The sequence below is a fragment of the Aulonocara stuartgranti genome (genome assembly GCF_965226115.1).
Source record: "Aulonocara stuartgranti genome assembly, chromosome: 3".
NCBI classification, from domain to species: domain Eukaryota; kingdom Metazoa; phylum Chordata; class Actinopteri; order Cichliformes; family Cichlidae; genus Aulonocara; species Aulonocara stuartgranti.
In genome coordinates this window covers 14,566,901-14,586,812 of record NC_138941.1, presented here as the reverse complement: position 1 = coordinate 14,586,812, position 19,912 = coordinate 14,566,901, and the positions used below count along the sequence as shown (strand labels likewise).

Sequence of the window (19,912 nt, the reverse complement as noted above, 5' to 3'; positions counted from 1 at the left end):
AGGTTTCATTTTTCCCTGGTTTTATTATCACACTGTTCACCAAAACGCAGCAAACCTTCACCATCTTATCCAGAAGGGTCACCTCTTCACCCTCACATGGAAGTAGTAATCTGATTGGCATGGTGGTATGTTTGAAGCAGGTCCCTTGTGTAGCGCTGGAACTCAGTCATGATGTGTTTCATCCATTTCATCGGCTGGTTTGCTGCAATAATAATGCCAAATAATTAGCAACTCTATAAATAGAAGGTAGTTCTTCAAAATCACTCAGTAGGATGTTTGTTCTAATTTGCTATGAGCTCAGAGCGCATAGAAAATAAAACTAATAGGCTATAAAGAGTGATAGGAACATATTTAGAACTTACCAGAATGAAAATGTCTGGAGCACCAACAGATATTTGGAGATGGAAGAGAACTGCACGTCAGCTCGTCTCACAGCTGCTATCCAGGCTGGACGCCTTCGTTTGGTAACATCGATACACGAGCTGCCTCATGTTGCTTCCAGGTTGGGAAAGAATGAAAAGATAAACCATTTTCAAGCTTATTCTCTTGCGGGTCGTGTGATCGAACATTGCAGCCGACCACACAGCAAATACGAACCATGGCTGTTGTGTGTGCCTTCGCTCCCTTTTCACTTGCGCTAGACCCCCAAAATGGCAGATCGGGCCAAAATCCTTTCCACGCCCACCCCCGTGACATCACGCTCCAAAGCCCTATAGTATTTTTTTCATATTAATGTAATTTTTCATCTAATTGAATACAATCTATTTGTGTATGATTGTCAGTCCAAAGAGGGAGAGAGGAAAGAGAGGAACGTGAGGAGAAGCACAAGGTCAGGAAGAAGCAGGTAAGCAAACAGACAGGGAGCAGTGACAGGCACAACAGAAACTGTTAAACTGACAAAGAAAGAAAAACCTGATTTTACTCACAATCAGGAAGTTGTGTCCTTCCTATATTAAAGCTGCTGTACAGAATCTGCAAAACAAACTGGGTTGAAACATTTTTGACCCTCTTTAACAACATTCCAACATAACATGATCATTGATTGGGGAGATTAAAATTAATTATATATTTTTATGTGGTTCAGCCACAACTCTACTGAAACCTCAGCCAGTAATAGGTAGGCTAACTTTTGGACCGTCCAGTTGTCTGTATGACTGCCGCAATACGTGTACCACATTTGCACACTATCAGAAAGCACCAAACAGCCCTGGTGGAGTGAGGAGCTGTAAAGAGAAGCAGAAGCTCTGTTTCTAAAAATGTTTTAAGCTTGTTTCAAAGATTCTGTACTGCAGCTTTAAATGTTTTCCAAAAGCACACAGACACTTATCAGTGTTTCTCAAACTTTTTACAGTGTGGACCACCTGATAAAAATGTCAAGCTCTCCTAAGGACCACTATGAAAGCATGAAACTCATAAATCTTACAACACAAAATGAGTATTATTAAATTAGTAAAATTAGCATCTGCAGTAAAGATTTTTTCATACATTGTATACATTCTACCACAGGCAAAGTTGCCTCCATTTTTAGATATATTTTTTAAATATTTTGTAATAATTTATTTGTAATAATTTATTCTGTTTCGGGAGTGTTTTTTATGCATCTGTATTATATTATACATACACATTAAAAGTGGATCTCTGTCCAAAAAATGCACTCAGTTTACTTTTTACTCACTGTGAGCATCATTCATTATTCTCCCCCAGTAATTAAGGTTAGGATATGTATTTCTTCTTCTTTAGCAGCATTTAAATAACCTTTATCAGATTTGATGGTTTTGTTACAGACTTTTCAAAAATAGTGTTTTGCTTTTCTTTCACAAATGTTGGGATTAAATTGTGTTAAAATGTACAAAACAGTGATGTCATGTTTTGTGACGAGGACCCAGGCACAGAGAGACTTGATGAATTTAAGAATCTTATGATTTAATAAAGAAATTTGCAGACTTGCACAGAGATGGTAAAATTATGATGACTGATAACGGAGACGAAGACAACAGACGATGAGGACAGGGAGGAACAGGGGTTTAAATGCACCAAGGAGACAGTCAGAGAGAACTCGGGACAACTGGAGGCATTTAGGGATGCAGGGACTGACAGAGATGGGGAAGAAGTCTCATTGTGACAAGTAAAGTTTATCTTGCCTGGCTGGGCAGCTCTCCTGGTGCTCAGCACCCCCAAAGCTCTGATCCTAGAATTGCCCCTGTTTCAACTACTTATTGTTTCAAACTTAACTATCTAATAAAATGAACTTAAATGCGAGAGTTGCCTATGACGGCAGCTGCAATCATTGTAGAACTCCACAAACATCACGTGTTGTTTTCCACATGTAAGATCAGCAAACATACAGAAACTTCCTGTTGCCACACACGGCCTCTAAAATCTCTTCCACGCTTTCTGTCTGAAGTCCACTCTCTGTGTCGGATCCACAGGAAACAACAAGATCTTATTAACATGGTTTTCAATGTGTCTCCTTCCAAAAAGTCCAACCAATGAACAAATGTGTGTATTTGTGGAGGCCGAACAAAAGCATGACACATTTCTCTGTTTCTATAAACTGGAGTCAAACACAAATATGAAGAGTTTCACTGACAGACTCCAAAATGCCCCCACAGTGGATCAAAGGGAAATCCTACAGTGTGGCCAGAGACTCTTAATCTCTTAATGGCTCCAACATCAACACATCCACAATGTTGGATCCAGTTCTGCCTCACAGAGTTACTAAGACACACCCTCTGCCAGCATCACAACAGCTCCACCTGCTTCACCTGCCTCCTCAGCATCTGTACACCTGAAGAGAAAAGAAAGGCTCCAACAGCTCAAATCTACAAAGGATTCATGAAGTTTCATCCAACAATAAGATGTTTGCCTTCCACAGTGTGCTGTTAGACACCACTGTACCTCTGCCATTTCAAAAAGAGCAGCTTGGGAACATTTTGGCTCCAAACACTTTGTGTTTAAGTTCTTTGTTTTCTTTGTGAAGCCGACAACATCTGGAGCTTTTTGACTCATAGAAACATCATTTTGTTCTTTAGATGACAGCAGATTGGGACTGAATAATCAATCACTATCAAACCAATAAAGACAAAAATGCTGATTTTACAGGAACTTTGTTGGAGAAGCTGTAAAGACATGAAACTGGTGGAGATCCCAAACCAGTTGATAGTGCTGATTATTCCAAATAAAGCTGTTTTCCATTTGAGATGAAATGACTTTCTGTCCTGATATATAATAAAGATGTTGTTGTTTTTGAGCTCCTGTATTAAAAGTAGTTTAAAGTCAGCTTGAGTTTGATGTCTTTATGTCAAAGCTGCTCATGATGTTGAGCTGCTGATGGAATAAAACAGTGAAAAATCTCCTCAATATAAAAGCATGTAGTCCAGACTTAAATGTAGCCTGTTGTTAGCTGAGGTCCACACACAGTGTTTGACAGTGTAAAGTGTGTGAAAGGGCTGCTGGTGGAGCTCACTAGGATGAGCAGGTGACCATGTGCCACGAGGTGGAGAGCAGCTGGCCTGGGTTTGATTCTGACCACGCCCCCTTTCTCTCTCCCTCTGCTTTGCTGTCACTTATCTTCACTGCTCTGTCCAATAAAGCTGAAAAAGGCCCCAAATCAAAGAAATCTGCTGCAGCCTCTGAAATGTCGTCTGTTTCCTTCCCGACAGCTTTTTCACCGTCAGCCCATCAGACAGTCCAGTAGCATTTATGATGATGTAATGATTTTGAAGAGACTGCTATGGTGGCCTCCCATGACCTCCAGCCTCATCTACACTGAGATGCAGACACTTGAAAACATTCATCACACAGCAGACAACTGAATGATAGTACAACACAACAGTCTGTGTACAGACACACACTGAACTTTCACATAGTCAAAGGAGTCAATCAAATACAGCTAGTTTAGTCATTTCTCTGTGAGTCCAAAGTGAATCTAGTATTTTAAAGTCCACTTCCTGTATTTGTTGTTGAAGACTTCTTCAGCTTCTTCTCAAGGACATCAGCTGCTTGTTTGGCAGCAGAGGCAGTTAAGAAGCTTCCTGAAAACAATGAAAGATGGTGGACTGGCCAGATGCTGGCCGGTGTGTAAAAATAACTCAGTTGTTTGGTGGTGAATATGGCAGAGCTTCCGCAGATTCAGTAACATTAGTAAGTGGTGGAAGCCAGCAGGTGGATGAGGGAAAGGGGAGGCAGGAGGAGCAGAGACCCGAGGCGGCTGCCAGTCCGAGTGTCAGGTGAACTGAACTTCAGGTAAGAAGACCTGCAGTCTATCTGGGTCCAGTAGTGGTTTTAGATACGGGCGACACGGGCGGTTGCCCGGGGCGGCATCGTGGTGGGGGGCGGCATCACGGGCATTGGCAAAAAAAGAAAGAATGCTCGTCAGACCGCGTTGTCGGCGGTATGAGCTCGACCACTTGCAAGGTGAGCTGGCAGACATCACTGAATTCATCAGAGATGATTAGTATGGGCTCAAAATGTGGTCATAAATATTTTGTACTTGTAAAAAAGATTTGTATGTGTAAAAAGAATTTGTGTGTGCGTAAAAAAGATTTGTATGTGTAAAAAAGATTTGTGTGTGCGTAAAAAAGATTTGTGTGCGTAAAAAAGATTTGTGTGTGGACTTAGAAAAAAAACCCCTGCAAGTTACAAGTACGGATTTTGACCCTATTTTTCTTCCTTTCATCTGATTGGTCAATGTCATGTCAATCACAAATGTAACAATCCAATCAGTGAACAGATGGGTTTGGCTGTCGAGGGGCGCTTTTTTTGAACTGCTGGTCTTTGAAGGGAATAAATGCCCTTTTACATGCCAACCCAGCGTTTTCCTTCATCACCACGAAGGAAAACAGTCTGTGGTCGTCCGAGTTTGATGATTTTTGTGTCACAGGTCTAAGTGTTTAATACAGGGACTTCCACAGCCGTTTCAACAGCGCTGCGGACCGCGGGGTGGGGGCGGGCAGTGTTTTGGAAATGACAGTCTTCATTACAAAGCTTTCTTCGTTATGAATTAGCATACATGTTTTTATTGAACATTTGAAAAACCAGCAAAAAAAACCAAACTCTTGTAGAGGACATAAAGTCAGAGATAGAAAAGACAAGGAGCAGGTGCATCTAGTACAGGTAGAGCTGCTGAAAAAACCCACAGAGCCCAGCAGCCAGCAACAAATTCTGGATCCTTTGCTTTTAGTTAGCAATTAGCATTAGCAGCACATCCTGCGTCTGATGTGAAAGGACTTTTATGCTGCGCACTGTGACTCACAGCAATGGTCCTGGGTCAGCCCTGACTTTGTGTTAAACTAATCCTAAAGTAATAATGGTATTTCTAACCACTGACATACCACAACTTTTTCCTTTCAACAGCTACTGAAAGTTAGGGGACCTAGCTGCTATCGGATATTTATATAGCGATCCTCCAGCTTCAAACTGTATCACCCTTCAAGGACCTGCAGTTCAAAAAAGCGCCCTTCCGACAGCCAAACCCATCTGTTCTCTGATTGGATTGTTACATTTGTGATTGACATGACATTGACCAATCAGATGAAAGGAAGAAAAATAGGGTCAAAATCCGTACTTGTAACTTGCAGGGGTTTTTTTTCTAAGTATACACACAAATCTTTTTTACGCACACACAAATCTTTTCTACACATACAAATCTTTTTTACGCACACACAAATTCTTTTTACACATACAAATCTTTTTTACGCACACACAAATCTTTTTTACAAGTACAAAATATTTATGACCACATTTTGAGCCCATAGATTAGGTTCATTTTGACAAAGTGAGCAGATATTTAACCTCCTAGGACCTGCGTCCACATATGTGGACATAACATTTTGGGTTGTTTAGACCAAAATACTACATTTTGCTCTACAAGGGCCTGATATCCACTTACGAGGATGTTATACTGCCAGTGTGCTATCGAAATTTTAGACAAATATCCTCATATGTGGATCTCATTTTTCTCAGAAACAAAAATTTGGTAAAAAAAAAAATCTGGTAATTCTTTGTTTTTACATTCATCAGGTCCCAATCAGCCCAAATTTCAAAGAGAAACTAAAAATGAATGCCACGGAGGAGTTTGGGTCTTAGGAGGTTAAAGATTATGCCACTACATTCTTGTCTAGTAGAAGATATTAAAGTGTATTTGGTGACACACAAAAAAGGGTAAAGTTTAAGTATAGTTTGGGTCCACACATAGTTTTGAGAAATTGTCACGGGACGTCACTGCCTTGGGTCTCTCCTCCTCCTGGGTTAACAGACTTATTTTTACACATCGACCAACATCCGGCCAATCCACCACCTTCCATCGTTTATACCGTTATAAAAAATTTAAAAAACATCATCGGCCCATTAAAAACGAAAAATCACCATCAGTATGCCCGATGGCCAGTCTAGCTATTGTCGTGCCATCAGTTAACCCTTCACGTGCCAGCTGTGACACGCGTGCCCAGGGTTGCCGACCCCTGCTCTAAAGCATCTGATTTGGATTCCTGAGATCAAATATATTTTCCTTTGGCTTTGTTTTCTTCCCATTTGTGGCTTTAATGTAGTGTTACATCCTGTTTGTTTGCTTCCATCTGTATACATGTCCAGATTCACTGTTATGTTTCTATTCTTACATTGCTGTGTAATCACTGTTCCCTCTGCTGACTGATGTGACCTTTTGTATCTCACACTGATACTTGTCATATTTGTATCTGCGCCTAAAAGATAAAAAGTTTTCCATGCTAAAACACAGCTCCACCTCCTGCAGTTCTCCCTCTCAACCACTAGATGTCGCTGTTATCTAAATGAAGACGTGCAGCACAGCAACCACAGCAGCGCTCAGATCACACGTGTCCTGTTATTATGTATAAAAGCATGAAACAGGTGAGACAGGTGGGATCAATATTAATGTTGTGGAAATATATGAAAAAGCAACAGAAGAGTGAAAACATTTCGTGTTTCTAGAAAGATCTTTCAGCTCACAGCTGCTCACAGATTGTATTTACAAGTGACAAACTGCAACTCTACAGTACATCTACAGTATATATCAAATATATTCTGTATTCAAATCTATTGAGTGATGTTTGAAAGTCTTTCCAGGTGAGTTTGATCCAGGAGGGTCTGAAGCCAGAGTCAGACAGAGACTGTGCAGAGACTGTAGAAGGACAGAGCAGCAGCAGAGCAGTCCAGATACACTGATGATCCTCTGTCAGATCCAGAGGGACACACAGGGATGATGCTGGACTCTACATTGTGTCTGACAGTGGAGCTGTTCTCAGAGCAGTTCACTCTGCAGCACTGACAGTCATCTGCACTTCTTCTCATTCCTCTGTCAGTCACTGCTTTTTTTTTTTTTTTTTTCCTTCTTCTAAATGACATCAGAAACAGCAGTATGCGACATTACGTGATGGCAGAGCTTCAGTTCATCCTTTGTCTTTTTTTTTTTTTTTTTTTTTTTAATAAATAGGACAGGGGGAATGAATGAGAGAAAGAGGGGGAGAGAAAGAAAGAAAACCAAAGGGGAGAAGAGACGGTGAGAAGGGGGGGGAAGAGAGAGAGGAAAAAAAAAAAAAGAACTCCTGGGTCACCTGTATGGAGAAAAGAAAAAAACAAACAAACAAACAGAGGAGACAGCAAACAACAAAGAGCAACATAATAATAGAGAAAACAAAGCACCATCACAATAAACTAGCTAGTCATAGATATCAATATTTACTAAATAATAAACGATATTGTGCAGCACGTAAGATAGACAGCGCACAGTGTGCTTTGAGGTAGCAGCCAAGAAAGCTTTAGTCCGCGTCTGTGAATACCCATGTGTGCATACCTGTGTGGATCAGCATGCTTGCATTCCAAAGGTTTCTCCATGTAATGATCTGCTAGGGAGTGTGGGGGGGCCACAGCCCCGTCCTCCAGGGTGTGAAGCGGGTATGGAGGAGATCAAAACTCCAGACATCCAGAGGCCCCCAGAACACAAGAGACCATGGAAGACCAACAGAGGGGCAGCCGCGCCACTGTTCCAGTAAGAGCTGAGGAGAGTCCCAGATGAGGGCTCGCCCAGCAGCCGCGGAGCAGAAGTCAGGGGGAGTTGCAGTGACGCGCCCGTGAGCTCCGCCGGCCCCCAGCTGTGCCTGAGTGACCGAGCCCCAGGCCGAGAGGCCGGGGGCACCCCACCTCCAAAGGGGCCCGAGCGAGCCCCAGGCCCCGACAAGCGGCCGCCAAGGAGTGAGCCGGTGTGTACCCGGACGCCGGTGTGTCTGTCAGTCACTGCTGGATGAAGCTCTCCTCTCCACCTCCCAGTAACATGGCCCAGTCAGAGCGTCTCTACACACAAGCTGCTGCTGCTTCAACCTCTCTGGATCATCAGGACACAGCTCCTCCTCTCTCAGCACACACACCGCCCTGTTTACCATCATCACTTCCACCTGCAAAGAGAAGAAGGAAGAGCAGAGGAGATAAACGAGTGTTTCCAGAGACTCTTCATCAGCTGTCAGTCAGTGATGCAGCACATCCAGTATAAAGAGCAGCAGGGACTTCAGTGCTGGGACTGTACTAGGACTCATTGTTGCTTCACTTTTTCTAATCTTTGGATTTTTATTGAAGTTGATGAAAATGTTTTTCCCTCCTAGTTTGAGTTTGGACTTTCATTCATTAGAAGAACCTTGGTGTGTCCACTCTGAGCTCTGTAGGAACCCCAACAACAAGCCCAACAATCCAGATGGACGGTTCCAGCTGTTAACTGGAGGAATTCCATCCAAACATCTGCTCTCACTAAATTCTTCCTCACCTACAGACTGTGTTCTTCACTGCTTTAAACTTGGAAACGAATGCAGTCATTGGTCTGCGTGCTGCTTTGTTCAGAGAGCTGATTGGCTGTTGACAGTGTTTGATCAGAGAATGTCAGCCGTTACTATGGTGACCATAAAGGTCAGAAACAGGAAGTGTTTGTGTCCAATCCTGAAGCCTGTCACCATTCTCCTCTCACAGCTTCACTGAGAGGCTGCAGCTTTACAGGAAACACTGGATCTTTGTTTCATACTGACTGTGTTTAGTACAATACTGCTGACAGCACCACCCACTCACTCCATCCCTCTACTTACAGCAGAGTCTCCAGTCTGTAGTCTGGACTCTGCTGAAGATCAGACAGCTGCTTCACATCTGGATCCTCCAGGTTGTTTCCGTACAGGTCCAGCTCTCTCAGATGGGAGGGGTTGGACTTCAGTGCTGCTGCCAGATAATCACAGCTGATCTCTGACAAACCACAGTTCATCAATCTGTATAAAGAATGAAAGATGTAAGTTTATTAGACAAAGTGTGAGCTTGAAATCATTCAGTGTTTCATCATCTGTTCAGAGCTGAAGAAGGTTCAGAATGTAGAAGTTTAGAAAATGGAAACTCCAAACAGCTGAAGCCAACAGGAAGCAGCTTCAAACAAACACAACAAGAGAAAAAACTCTGAATGTTTCACATTAAAGTCGTACATTTATCATAAAAACAGGACAAAGACTTGAAAAAGTTGTGTTTTTCCTTCCAGGAACCACAAGGCTTCACTTTTAAAGGTGAAGTGTGAAAGAAATGGACATATTTGAAGTCCAACACCTTTTTCCAGTCACATTATTAAAGCAGACAAACTACAAGCTCATTTTCATTCCAACAAGTCATCTTCTGACCTGGACTAACAACACTGGTCTCTATGTGCAGCTGGCTGTGAGACCAGTGCTCAGCGAGCGTCTACAAAGTGCAACACTGAAAGAACATCACACACTCATTTGCTTCCAGCACTTTCACACAAACATCTACTGTCATTATTGTCACCAAACTCTGTGGATCCTTTATTGCAAATTCAAATGGGATCAAATTGTCGGACAAAAGAGGGTTATGAGGAAATATGATGAAATGTTGTGTATTAGCAGCAAGTTATTGAATCATTTTCCTCAGAAACCAAACAAAATGATTGACAAACATGTTTTTACAAACTCAGTGTTGGACTTGGATCAGCAGGATAAGCTGATGTTTAAAGGCATTTGAGTCTCGCTGTATGAGAGTCCAGTTATTACTCAAGATTTATGGATGATGTTCTTTCAGTGTTGCACTTTGTAGACGCTCCCTGAGCCTCACAGCCAGCTGCACATGGACCAGCTGACATTACCCAGCATTAGAGGCGGGTGTAAAAAAATGGATTTTCCTATTTAAATGGTTTTAATTTTAATAAAGCGATGTTGATTCATTCTGTTAGAGGATTTTTAAGTTTTATTGTCATGAAATGCAACTGAGTGATGTACTGATAAGTGTTTAATATTTCTGCTTATGCAAACGTCTTTCTATCATGAACTCTCTGAACAGTCACATCACAACACCACAATGAGTTGTGAAAACAAGCTGTTATTGTTAGATTAAGTTCCAGAAACTGCATGTTCTCTCCCCACGAGTGAAGAGGGTGCAGCTAAGTTCCTGTTTTATCTTTGCTTTGCCATGTGACATCACTACACTGAGTGTATAAATAAAGATGCAAGACAAGTGTGGGGTGTGTGAGTCTTGTTGGGCTCTCACCCGTGCACGTTACCTGCTGAACTCTCTGAGTGTCATTTCTTCACCTGAGTGTTTGATAACTGTTCACCCCTAACACATTCAATCCTGAATCGATTTTTAATATAAATGTATTTTGCCAGAATCTCAGGTTAAAGCTCCCAAAAGTATTTCAACAACAAGCAAACAGATAAAACAGTAAATGAGAGCAGCTAAACACACAAAGATGGAAACACAGAGCGTGGATCGTTCACTCGACGGCACGTCCACGGACACGCCGTCGGGGCTGAAAGTGGACAGCTCACAGATCCTGAAGCTGCAGGTTTCATCTGTCTCCAACCAAAACTGAGTGAACCAGCAGCAGAAGAAGATCCAAACTACGCTTTACGTTTGATGAACATCGTCATGAATTCTCTCTGACTTTGACGTTTACTTCCTGCACAGCTCTCTCTCTCTCAGTGTACTTCAAGAACAGTTTACCTTCAAAAACCTGTTTCCTGCATTATTCACTGCTTATTACGCACCAGTCTGCTGTTGTGTTCACTGCTGTCGGCCTCCGAAAACAAAGCCTCATTTCTGCTGTTCAATACTGAAGAAATTTAAACCTTTTAAAATGATGACAGATTACAAACTCTCAGCTGTGTCTCTAATCAAACCTCTGTAACTTTGCTTCACTTCAGCAGCATCAGCTCATGTTCACATGTTGATTCATGGTTTGCTTCAGTTTTTGATGGACTGCAGAATATTTTGAAGGTTATCTGCTATAAAAAGGCAGAACAGGAAAATCTGCTTCATGTGTTTCTGTTTGATCCTCAGTGACTTTGACACAAAGGCCTCTGCTGTGATGATCACACCTCTGATCAAGTCTCACAGTGTCAGCTTTGTTTTTATACATATGGATATGTGCTGATAAATGATCAGAATTATAATATTTCCCACTGTCTGCTGTGTGCCGTGACCTTTGACCTGCTAAAGACAGTCAGCTGTGGATTATTCATTGTTGTGTCTGATACTTAGAACTGTGAGGAAGAACACTACACAGTTAATCAGGGTCCCCTCTCTCTGAATCAGGAAAGGTGGGCAGGCCGCGTGTGGGCCGCGGGCCATACGTTGAGTCTCACTGTTTGAAATGTGAACATTGTTCTGCTGCAGTCAATGGACTAAACCAGAGAAGAAGAAAACAGACTTTACCATGAAGCTCCTCAGTGTGGATCAGTATAATATCAGCCTGATGTCTGCAGTTTAGTGTCAGCACAACTTTCACATCATATTCATCTCAGCACAACTAAAACATGCTGACTGACCCCAGAGTTTCAAGTCCACATCCTGGACTCTCCAGAAAACCACACAGATGCTTCACTCCTGAATCCTGCAGGTCATAGTTGAAGCTCAGGTCCAGCTCTCTCAGATGGGAGGGGTTGGACTTCAGTGCTGCTGCCAGATAATCACAGCTGATCTCTGACAAACCACAGCTCACAAATCTGTATAAAGAATGAAAGATGTAAGTTTATTAGACAAAGTGTGAGCTTGAAATCATTCAGTGTTTCATCATCTGTTCAGAGCTGAAGAAGGTTCAGAATGTAGAAGTTTAGAAAATGGAAACTCCAAACAGCTGAAGCCAAAAGGAAGCAGCTTCAAACAAACACAACAAGAGAAAAAACTCTGAACGTTTCACATTAAAGTCGTACATTTCTCATAAAAACAGGACAAAGACTTGAAAAAGTCGTGTTTTTCCTTCCAGGAACCACAAGGCTTCACTTTTAAAGGTGAAGTGTGAAAGAAATGGACATATTTGAAGTCCAACACCTTTTTCCAGTCACATTATTAAAGCAGACAAACTACAAGCTCATTTTCATTCCAACAAGTCATCTTCTGACCTGGACTAACAACACTGGTCTCTATGTGCAGCTGGCTGTGAGACCAGTGCTCAGGGAGCGTCTACAAAGTGCAACACTGAAAGAACATCACACACTCATTTGCTTCCATCATCCAAACTGAAGAGGAAACAGAGACGCCTCCCCTTCAAAGTAAAAGCTGCTCCTTTTGGACACAGTATCAAAGAAAGTCTACAGTATAACATAGAAAAGACAGAACAAAGTTTTGGTTTTTTTAAATTGTGCAGAAATGAAACTACACTAAGCTCAATTATGTGACAGACATTTCATCCCGTGTCAGTTTGGCCTCATCCTGGGCCGGATTATCCAGCACACACTCTGACCACAGGCCCAGGGGCCACGCACAGCTGGGCTCTATCCAAGAGACAGGAAACAAACCAACACAATAATAAAAAGCACCATGTGATCTTCTTACATCTTCAAGACAAACATAGTAAAAACATGAGCATATTTGTTTCCTGATAAAATGATGTGACAGGTAGAACAGAGTAAAGTGGTGGTGTTACAGCCTTTCTCCCCTCTGCTGCCGAGGCTGTTAGTCTCTCCCAAACTCAGCTACAGGACTTCCAAATGAATGAAAGCAGCAGAAGTGGCTTTACAAATGAAAGAGGAAGAGGAGAAGGAGAGGAGAGGGAGGCCACCCTGACCATCACTCCAGCTGAAAACATCACACTTCCATTAAAGTTGGTGAGGAAATGTTGAGCAGGATGAGCTGCTGGCTAATCTGGAGGCTGTAGCAGCAGCTCACAGTCACAGTGGATTTCCACTCATGAAAAAGCTCTGGCTGCTTCATTTCTCATCTCATATCAGAGACTTTAAAGCTTCACTGAAGCTGTACTGTGATGCTTCCATATCCCAGTGAAGCCTCCATAATGATTTCAGCTGTTCTGTACACACACTGTGTGCCCTGTATGGCTCAAAGTCTCTGCAGCCTGTTTTTATCTGCTATCATCAGATCTTCATCATCCTCATTCACATCCCTCACACACTCTACAGCCTCATCAGCACTGACTTCATCTTCACTGACTGATGGAGCACAACATGAACCTGTGGAGGCTGAAACACTGTCCTGTCAAACATCTCCCCGTCACCACTCCACTTCTGTCAGCCTTTAAATGAACCCTGCTCAAGTCTGTCACTTCTGTTTGGAGCCAAAAGAGGTTAAAGATTATGCCACTACATTCTTGTCTAGAAAATATTAAAAGTGTATTTGGTGACACACAAAAAAGGGTAAAGTTTAAGTATAGTTTGGGTCCACACATGTCCAAACCCTGGTGTGTAGGCCTACTTAGTATTGAGAAAAGCCCACTAAAAGAACGCCCACCAGACCAAAGCAATGGTTTTGACTTGATCAGCATTAACCCCGCCCCCTGACTTTGATGGGTGAAGCTGACAAATAAAATGTATTTATGAACAGCGATGCAGGGCCAGGAATAGCAACGTGAATTAAATAAATACATCATTAAATAATTCATTAAATGTGTCAGTAAAATAATTAAAATAGAAAACAAACCAATAATTGATTAAATATGTTATTAACTAATTAGAATTGTACATAAATAAATAATGAATTATTTTAAATGAAATTAACCGATAATTAATTATCAATATATTTTTTAAATTAATTATGTACATTTTTAATTAATTACTGAAATAAATGATTTATTAGTGATGTATTTATTGAATAAACCATAAAATTATTGCTAGTTTACTCAAAATAAATTTAAGACATCAATATTAAAGGTTAAATTATGATAATGAATACATGCAACTATAACTGATGACATAAGAATTTGGATTTTTTAAGCTAAAGCGAAGGTGCTGACTCACTTGGCATGTTACTCTCAAATCCTCCCTAATAACAATAACATAATTACACTTTAGCCACAAGAGGGCAGCAGCATTAATACAAGTCACATGTATATAAAGGTACAGTGATTATATTACAGTGATTTTGACAAAAACAAAACAGAAGTTGATGGCAGTGTGTTTTTCCATAACATACCAACCAAATTAAATAATAAAAACTTCATAACTTACAGAACTTTTTTGGAGGCTTTGACCACTGGCAGCAGCCTCAGAAGAGTCTCCTCTGAAGCAGAGTACTTCTTCAGGTCAAACACATCCAGATCTTTTTCTGATGACAGTAAGATGAAGACCAGAGCTGACCACTGAGCAGGAGACAGTTTATCTGTGGAGAGACGTCCTGAACTCAGGGACTGTTGGATCTCCTCCAGCAGAGAACGATCATTCAGTTCATTCAGACAGTGAAACAGATTGATGCTTTTCTCTGCAGACAGATTCTCACTGAGCTTCTCCTTGATGTACTGAACTGCTTCTTGATTGGTCTGTGAGCTACTTCCTGTTTGTGTCATCAGGCCATGCAAATGAGTTTGATTAGTCTTCAGACCCAAGAGAAAACGAAGGAACAAGTCCAGGTGTCCATTGGGGCTCTGTAAGGCCTTGTCCACAGCACACTGGTAGAAGTATTTCTCTGTCTGAGAGCTTGTTTGTTGCTCTTCCAGCAGATTGAGTCCAAAGTTGATGAAGGTCAGGTGGACATGAAGAGCAGCCAGAAACTCCTGAACACTGAGATGAACAAAGCAGAACACCTTGTTCTGGTAAAGTATGTTAAAAGAATAAAAGGACACCGAGCGTCAGGCTCGCTACAAATCATAAAAAGACTAAAACACGCTTTAATAACAGAACACACACACACACACACACACACACACACACACACACACACACACACACACACACGAAAGGCTTATTCCCCACGGGTCAAACTACCACTCGTGCTGGTAATAATTATTCTCAGGCGTAGGCCGGTCTGGCTCCCCACCGGCTGAGACCGGCCACCCAGGCGATTTAGAGTCCCAGCACGACACTCGGGCAGAGAATCACTTCAGCCCGATCACAGAAGCGTGGGTACGAGCAACAGTCCAGGGTAAAATAGAACACCAGGCGAACCCAAAAAAAGGTAAGCCTACTTAATAAAAACAAGATAAGACAAAACAAGACAAGACAGCAGACTCCACCAAGGAGGAGTTCACAACAGCAGCTGAGAAGGCAGTTCACTCTTCCAATTTAGGTTGGCAATTTGCCATGGAGAGGTGAGTACAGCAGTGAAACCCTGAAACAGATAAATGTAACCTTAAACTCTTATAGCTATGAATGCTAATAAAAGTAGTTCTAACGACTTACCCCAGGACCGGAGGCACTATATTCTCATTGGTGGAGATACCACGAACACCTCTCTGCGCAATGGCAGAATTAAACAGACTGCTGCGCTACAACAGGCCGGAAAAGGATATTAACACCAATTCCAGTATTCGGAGGGAATCTGAGGTTAAGCGAGAGCATACCTGTAGCTGTCATATAATCGGCTCTTGCTGATCAGTCCGTCGCAGTACGCCAGCATTTACTGCTGTTTCGCACCAGAAGCTCAGGAGGGATTCATCCAACAAAACATCGGCTTAGCTTTATACGGGCTAGCGCCACCCTGCAATCAATGTGCAGGTGGGTTCCCAATTAACCCAATCACCTGATACAAGGAGCGAGTGCAGCGGAAAGAGAGCGAGGGTGGTAGAGCGAGCGAGAGAGAGAATGAGAGAAGAAAAAAAACGGAAGGCGAGTAGCCCATCTGGCTACACAGAGCAGATCCATGTGACCAAACACAGCTGGATCACATGTTTCATGTTTTTTTTTTTTCATGTTCATGTTCACATGTTTTAGGATCCAGATGTGTGAGGTCTAAATTTACACCTCTGATTAAAATACATAGTTAAAAACAGCCAATTGAGTCCAAATGTGTCTTAAAACCAGATAAACTGACAGTTACAGCTGAGCCTGTGTGTCCTTGGAGACACTGCTCTGCTACAGAGATGCATTTTAGAAACCAGGAAACATCAAAATCATTTAAATCAGAGAGTTCATGTTACTAACAGCTCACCTCTCTGCAGCAGACACAGGCTGGGATTTAAAACCAATGCCTCGACGATTGGACCGGTCACTCTTTAAGGACACAGAGCTGGATGGTTTCTGATTGACGCTAAAAATAAGTGAACATGAAACATGTGTCACATCCAATGTGTCCAATTCATTACATAAAAAGTATAAATAAAGTATGTAAATAGTTTATTATTTAAATCGTTAAATAGTAAAAAGCTGATTAAAATTTCAAACATTTTAATACTGACATGAACTTACTTTTTGTCAGATGACTTCTTTTGCCCTAAATTACGAAAGAAATGCTTCACCCGTTTGCTCTTAGAGGACACACTTCTGGGTGGAGGTCCAGGTTGGTCCCTGTGAATAATGATGGAGCAGTGATGTGAGTGCTGAGCTGTGACATGGAGAAGAGTCATGGACAGTTAGAGATGGTCATCTCACCTCTGAGCTTTGGTCTGGCTCTCATGTTCCCCACACAGAGTGCTTTTAGAGGGAGGGACTCCCTCCTCTCTGTCCTCACACTGATCCATGCTGCTCAATTCACATCAGCTCACACACACTTTCTACCTTCACCTGCAGAGGAAACACAAATCATTCATGTGCACATCAACTGAGAGCTGCAGAGGTCGTGTCTGATGTGTTGGACTAACATCCATCTGAGACGCAGCTTTCATCAGTTCACTACAAAAAGTGTCATATAGCCGAGTTCAGCCTCCAAATCCTCCATTACTGTAGTCCTACAAAGCAGCAGGTCAAACATGGCTGCAGAGAGCAGCTTTATGTCAGTAACCATGTCCAGGACCGAGCTGACTGCTTACAGAGTTCATACTCTAACTGCTAGCTGCTCTGCTAGCTAAGCTAACTCAGTAACAGTGACTCTGACAGCAGTTACTGTGGAACAGCGGCCGAGCTCAGGACACATTCAGTGTGTTTAGTCTGAGTCCTGGACTCTGATTCAGTGGATTCAATCCAGCTCAGAGTTTCATGTGTTCATCAGAATAAAATACATGTACTAATATAACAGAAGTAATGCTCTGAATGCAGGACTGTAATGGAGGATAAATAAGGTTTATACAGCCTGAAAGAAGTTCATATATTTGTTCATATATTTGTAGACAGTGAAGCAGTTTTTAATACTGCAGCTGTTTCCTTCACCTGTGTGTGTGTGAGCCACACCTTCATGTGCTGCTTTAGAAATATGTGGTCTGACTGCTCAGGCTGAGTCTTGTCACGGCGGGGTGCGCCGGGTTGTTTTTTGAAACAGGACCCAAAAGCAGATGTGGACGAGGTGTTGCAAGTTTAAACAGAAAGCGATCCTTTATTTAGATGATTACAGGGGTTAACCAAGGAACCCTAAGCCAAGTAAAAAAACACTAAGAAACAAATACTATGAAGGACTATGTGAAGAGAAAATTATTTAGAAGATAATGAAACTCAGACTCAAGATATCGTTTACATGTGCACACATGGACGATTGTTCCTCATCCCCCGATCCATCCCACAGCAACGTGTGCAGGACAGACGTGACAGAGGAAAAACCGCCCAGGGCTTTCAGATCTTTCTTTATTTATCCTTCAAAGAAGTAGGAGTGGCATGTTCAGAATACAAAATCATTTCCATAAAAGGAGAATGAGACCGTTAAGCTTGCCTGTTGACAAAAGAAGTAGTATGTATAGAAATGCAGACATTTTCCATAAAAGGGAAGAGAGAGAGGGGGAGCGCCAGTCTGTCTGTTTAAAACCGGATGTCACCACATTCCTTTTACACACATATGGCTTCAATCTCTCTTCCTGTGTTGGCTCCAATTCACAAACTCTTCTTCTTTAATGAAGCTACAACTAAGCATAATTCACAAAATTAAAAAATCTCTCATCAGACTATGACTATGGTGGGGATAACAGACGACCCGACAATGACATTTAGAAAACAGAGGACTTAAATACACACACATGAGGTGATCAGGGGAAGTGGAGACACATGAGGAAACAGCTGACTAGGATAAACATAATGATGCACAGGCAAGAGTAAAACTAACCACATGAACACAGAACACAAGACCCTTTTCAAAATAAAACAGGAAACATGCAGACTGAATTCTAAACATGCAAACTTAACAGCAACTGGGGAGACAGAACATAGGAACCTGAAACATGGTACAAAAACGTCACAGTGGACATAACATGGAACACAGGGAAGCCATATGACAAAGCCAAAGAACTAAACCTATGATAACCATAACAGACCTAGGGAAACAAGAAACGGTACAAAGGACTCAAAACATAAACCATAATATAAAAAACACAAGATCTCTTCAAAATAAAACAGGAAACATAATGAGACGAAGACATGACAACCAGAACTTGACAACGTAAGACACAGACATGAAACACATGAAGAGCAGGGGAGACTTAACATGGGTTGTAAACACAAGGGGGAACTAATAAGCAAATGAACATAGGAGACCTAATGAGCTTAAACATACTATAAACATCAAAATGAACTAAAACTCAAAACACTGGGTCATAAGACCCAGGATCGTGACAAGTCTAGGAGGAAAGTTCACACGCTGGAGAAAGTTTTGTTCCTAACTTTGTCAGAGTTCGGCTCCAAACACAAAGAAGACGGAGCTCACAGTCTGTAGATGGTCCTCAGTGTGTGTGTGAAGCCAAGAAAGCACACAGGAGTGTGTTTATGTCAGCAAATCAGTGTGTGTGAAGAGTCTGAGGGAGTGTGTGAATGAGACTCAACACTGAAACCAACAGTCCAAGAAAAGCGTCTGGATTTCTTTAAGTTTAACTTAAAGAAGTCCAGACGCTTTTCTTTTTGTCTCCATAATGTCTCCATAATGCTGCAATGTTATCTGCCCCAGAAACACTGTGCAGAAGCTCTGATGGTGACACAGAATCACAGTGGAGATACTTCTGTCCACCTTTGATTAGACTCATTATAAAAAGGAAAACAAAGTTTGAACACAGTCATGTTTCCAGTTCACTGACTTACATTTATTCCATGGACACTCTCTCTAACCTGAACCACAGTTACAACCCAACATTGTTGAGGCCTCATCTCCTCCTTTCCTGACTGTAGAGGTTAAATATGCAACAACCAACAAATAAAAGAATTTGGTTCATTTCAAAGAAACTCACACGGTGACCAAGTAAAGTAACCGTAGTAAAGGAGACAACATCCCGTTGATGGTGGGATTATTTGAAAGATTTGCTTTAGTCACGTCACCAAATGCAGTTGAACCACCCGTGGATCCATGTTTGACCATTCTACCACTCTGAGCTCTGCTTTTCAATCATTTTATTATTATCATCATTCATTTATTCATTCTTTGAATCAGAATCAGAATCAGAATACTTTATTGATCCCTGGGGGAAATTATTTTTTGTTACAGTGCTCCATTTTAAACCAACATTAAGACAAGACAGACAATACGCTAACTAAGAATAGTACAATATATACATATATTTACATACATACATACATACATACATAAGTCACTTATAAATAAATATTTGGAAAAGAAACATGTGTAGCTGTAGCAGCAA

At 41.6% G+C, this 19,912-nt stretch overlaps 2 protein-coding genes across 2 annotated transcripts in view; both read right to left on the bottom strand.

The window, feature by feature from the left end:
- LOC309702569 (uncharacterized protein) overlaps positions 1-19,912 on the bottom strand; it is a 1,256,944-nt gene that overhangs the window by 967,891 nt on the left and 269,141 nt on the right. The window contains 1 exon segment of the mRNA XM_082527162.1: positions 11,814-11,990. Coding sequence (XP_082383288.1) covers positions 11,814-11,990 — 177 coding nt within the window.
- LOC309702576 (NLR family CARD domain-containing protein 3-like) overlaps positions 1-19,912 on the bottom strand; it is a 120,744-nt gene that overhangs the window by 93,094 nt on the left and 7,738 nt on the right. Inside the window, exons 2-4 of the mRNA XM_082527186.1 lie at positions 16,800-16,931; positions 16,617-16,715; positions 16,360-16,458 (exon numbers count right to left, since the gene is read on the bottom strand). Of these exons, the coding sequence (XP_082383312.1) occupies positions 16,360-16,458; positions 16,617-16,715; positions 16,800-16,888 (287 nt within the window). The 5' untranslated portion in view covers positions 16,889-16,931. The remainder of the gene's footprint in view (positions 1-16,359; positions 16,459-16,616; positions 16,716-16,799; positions 16,932-19,912) is intronic.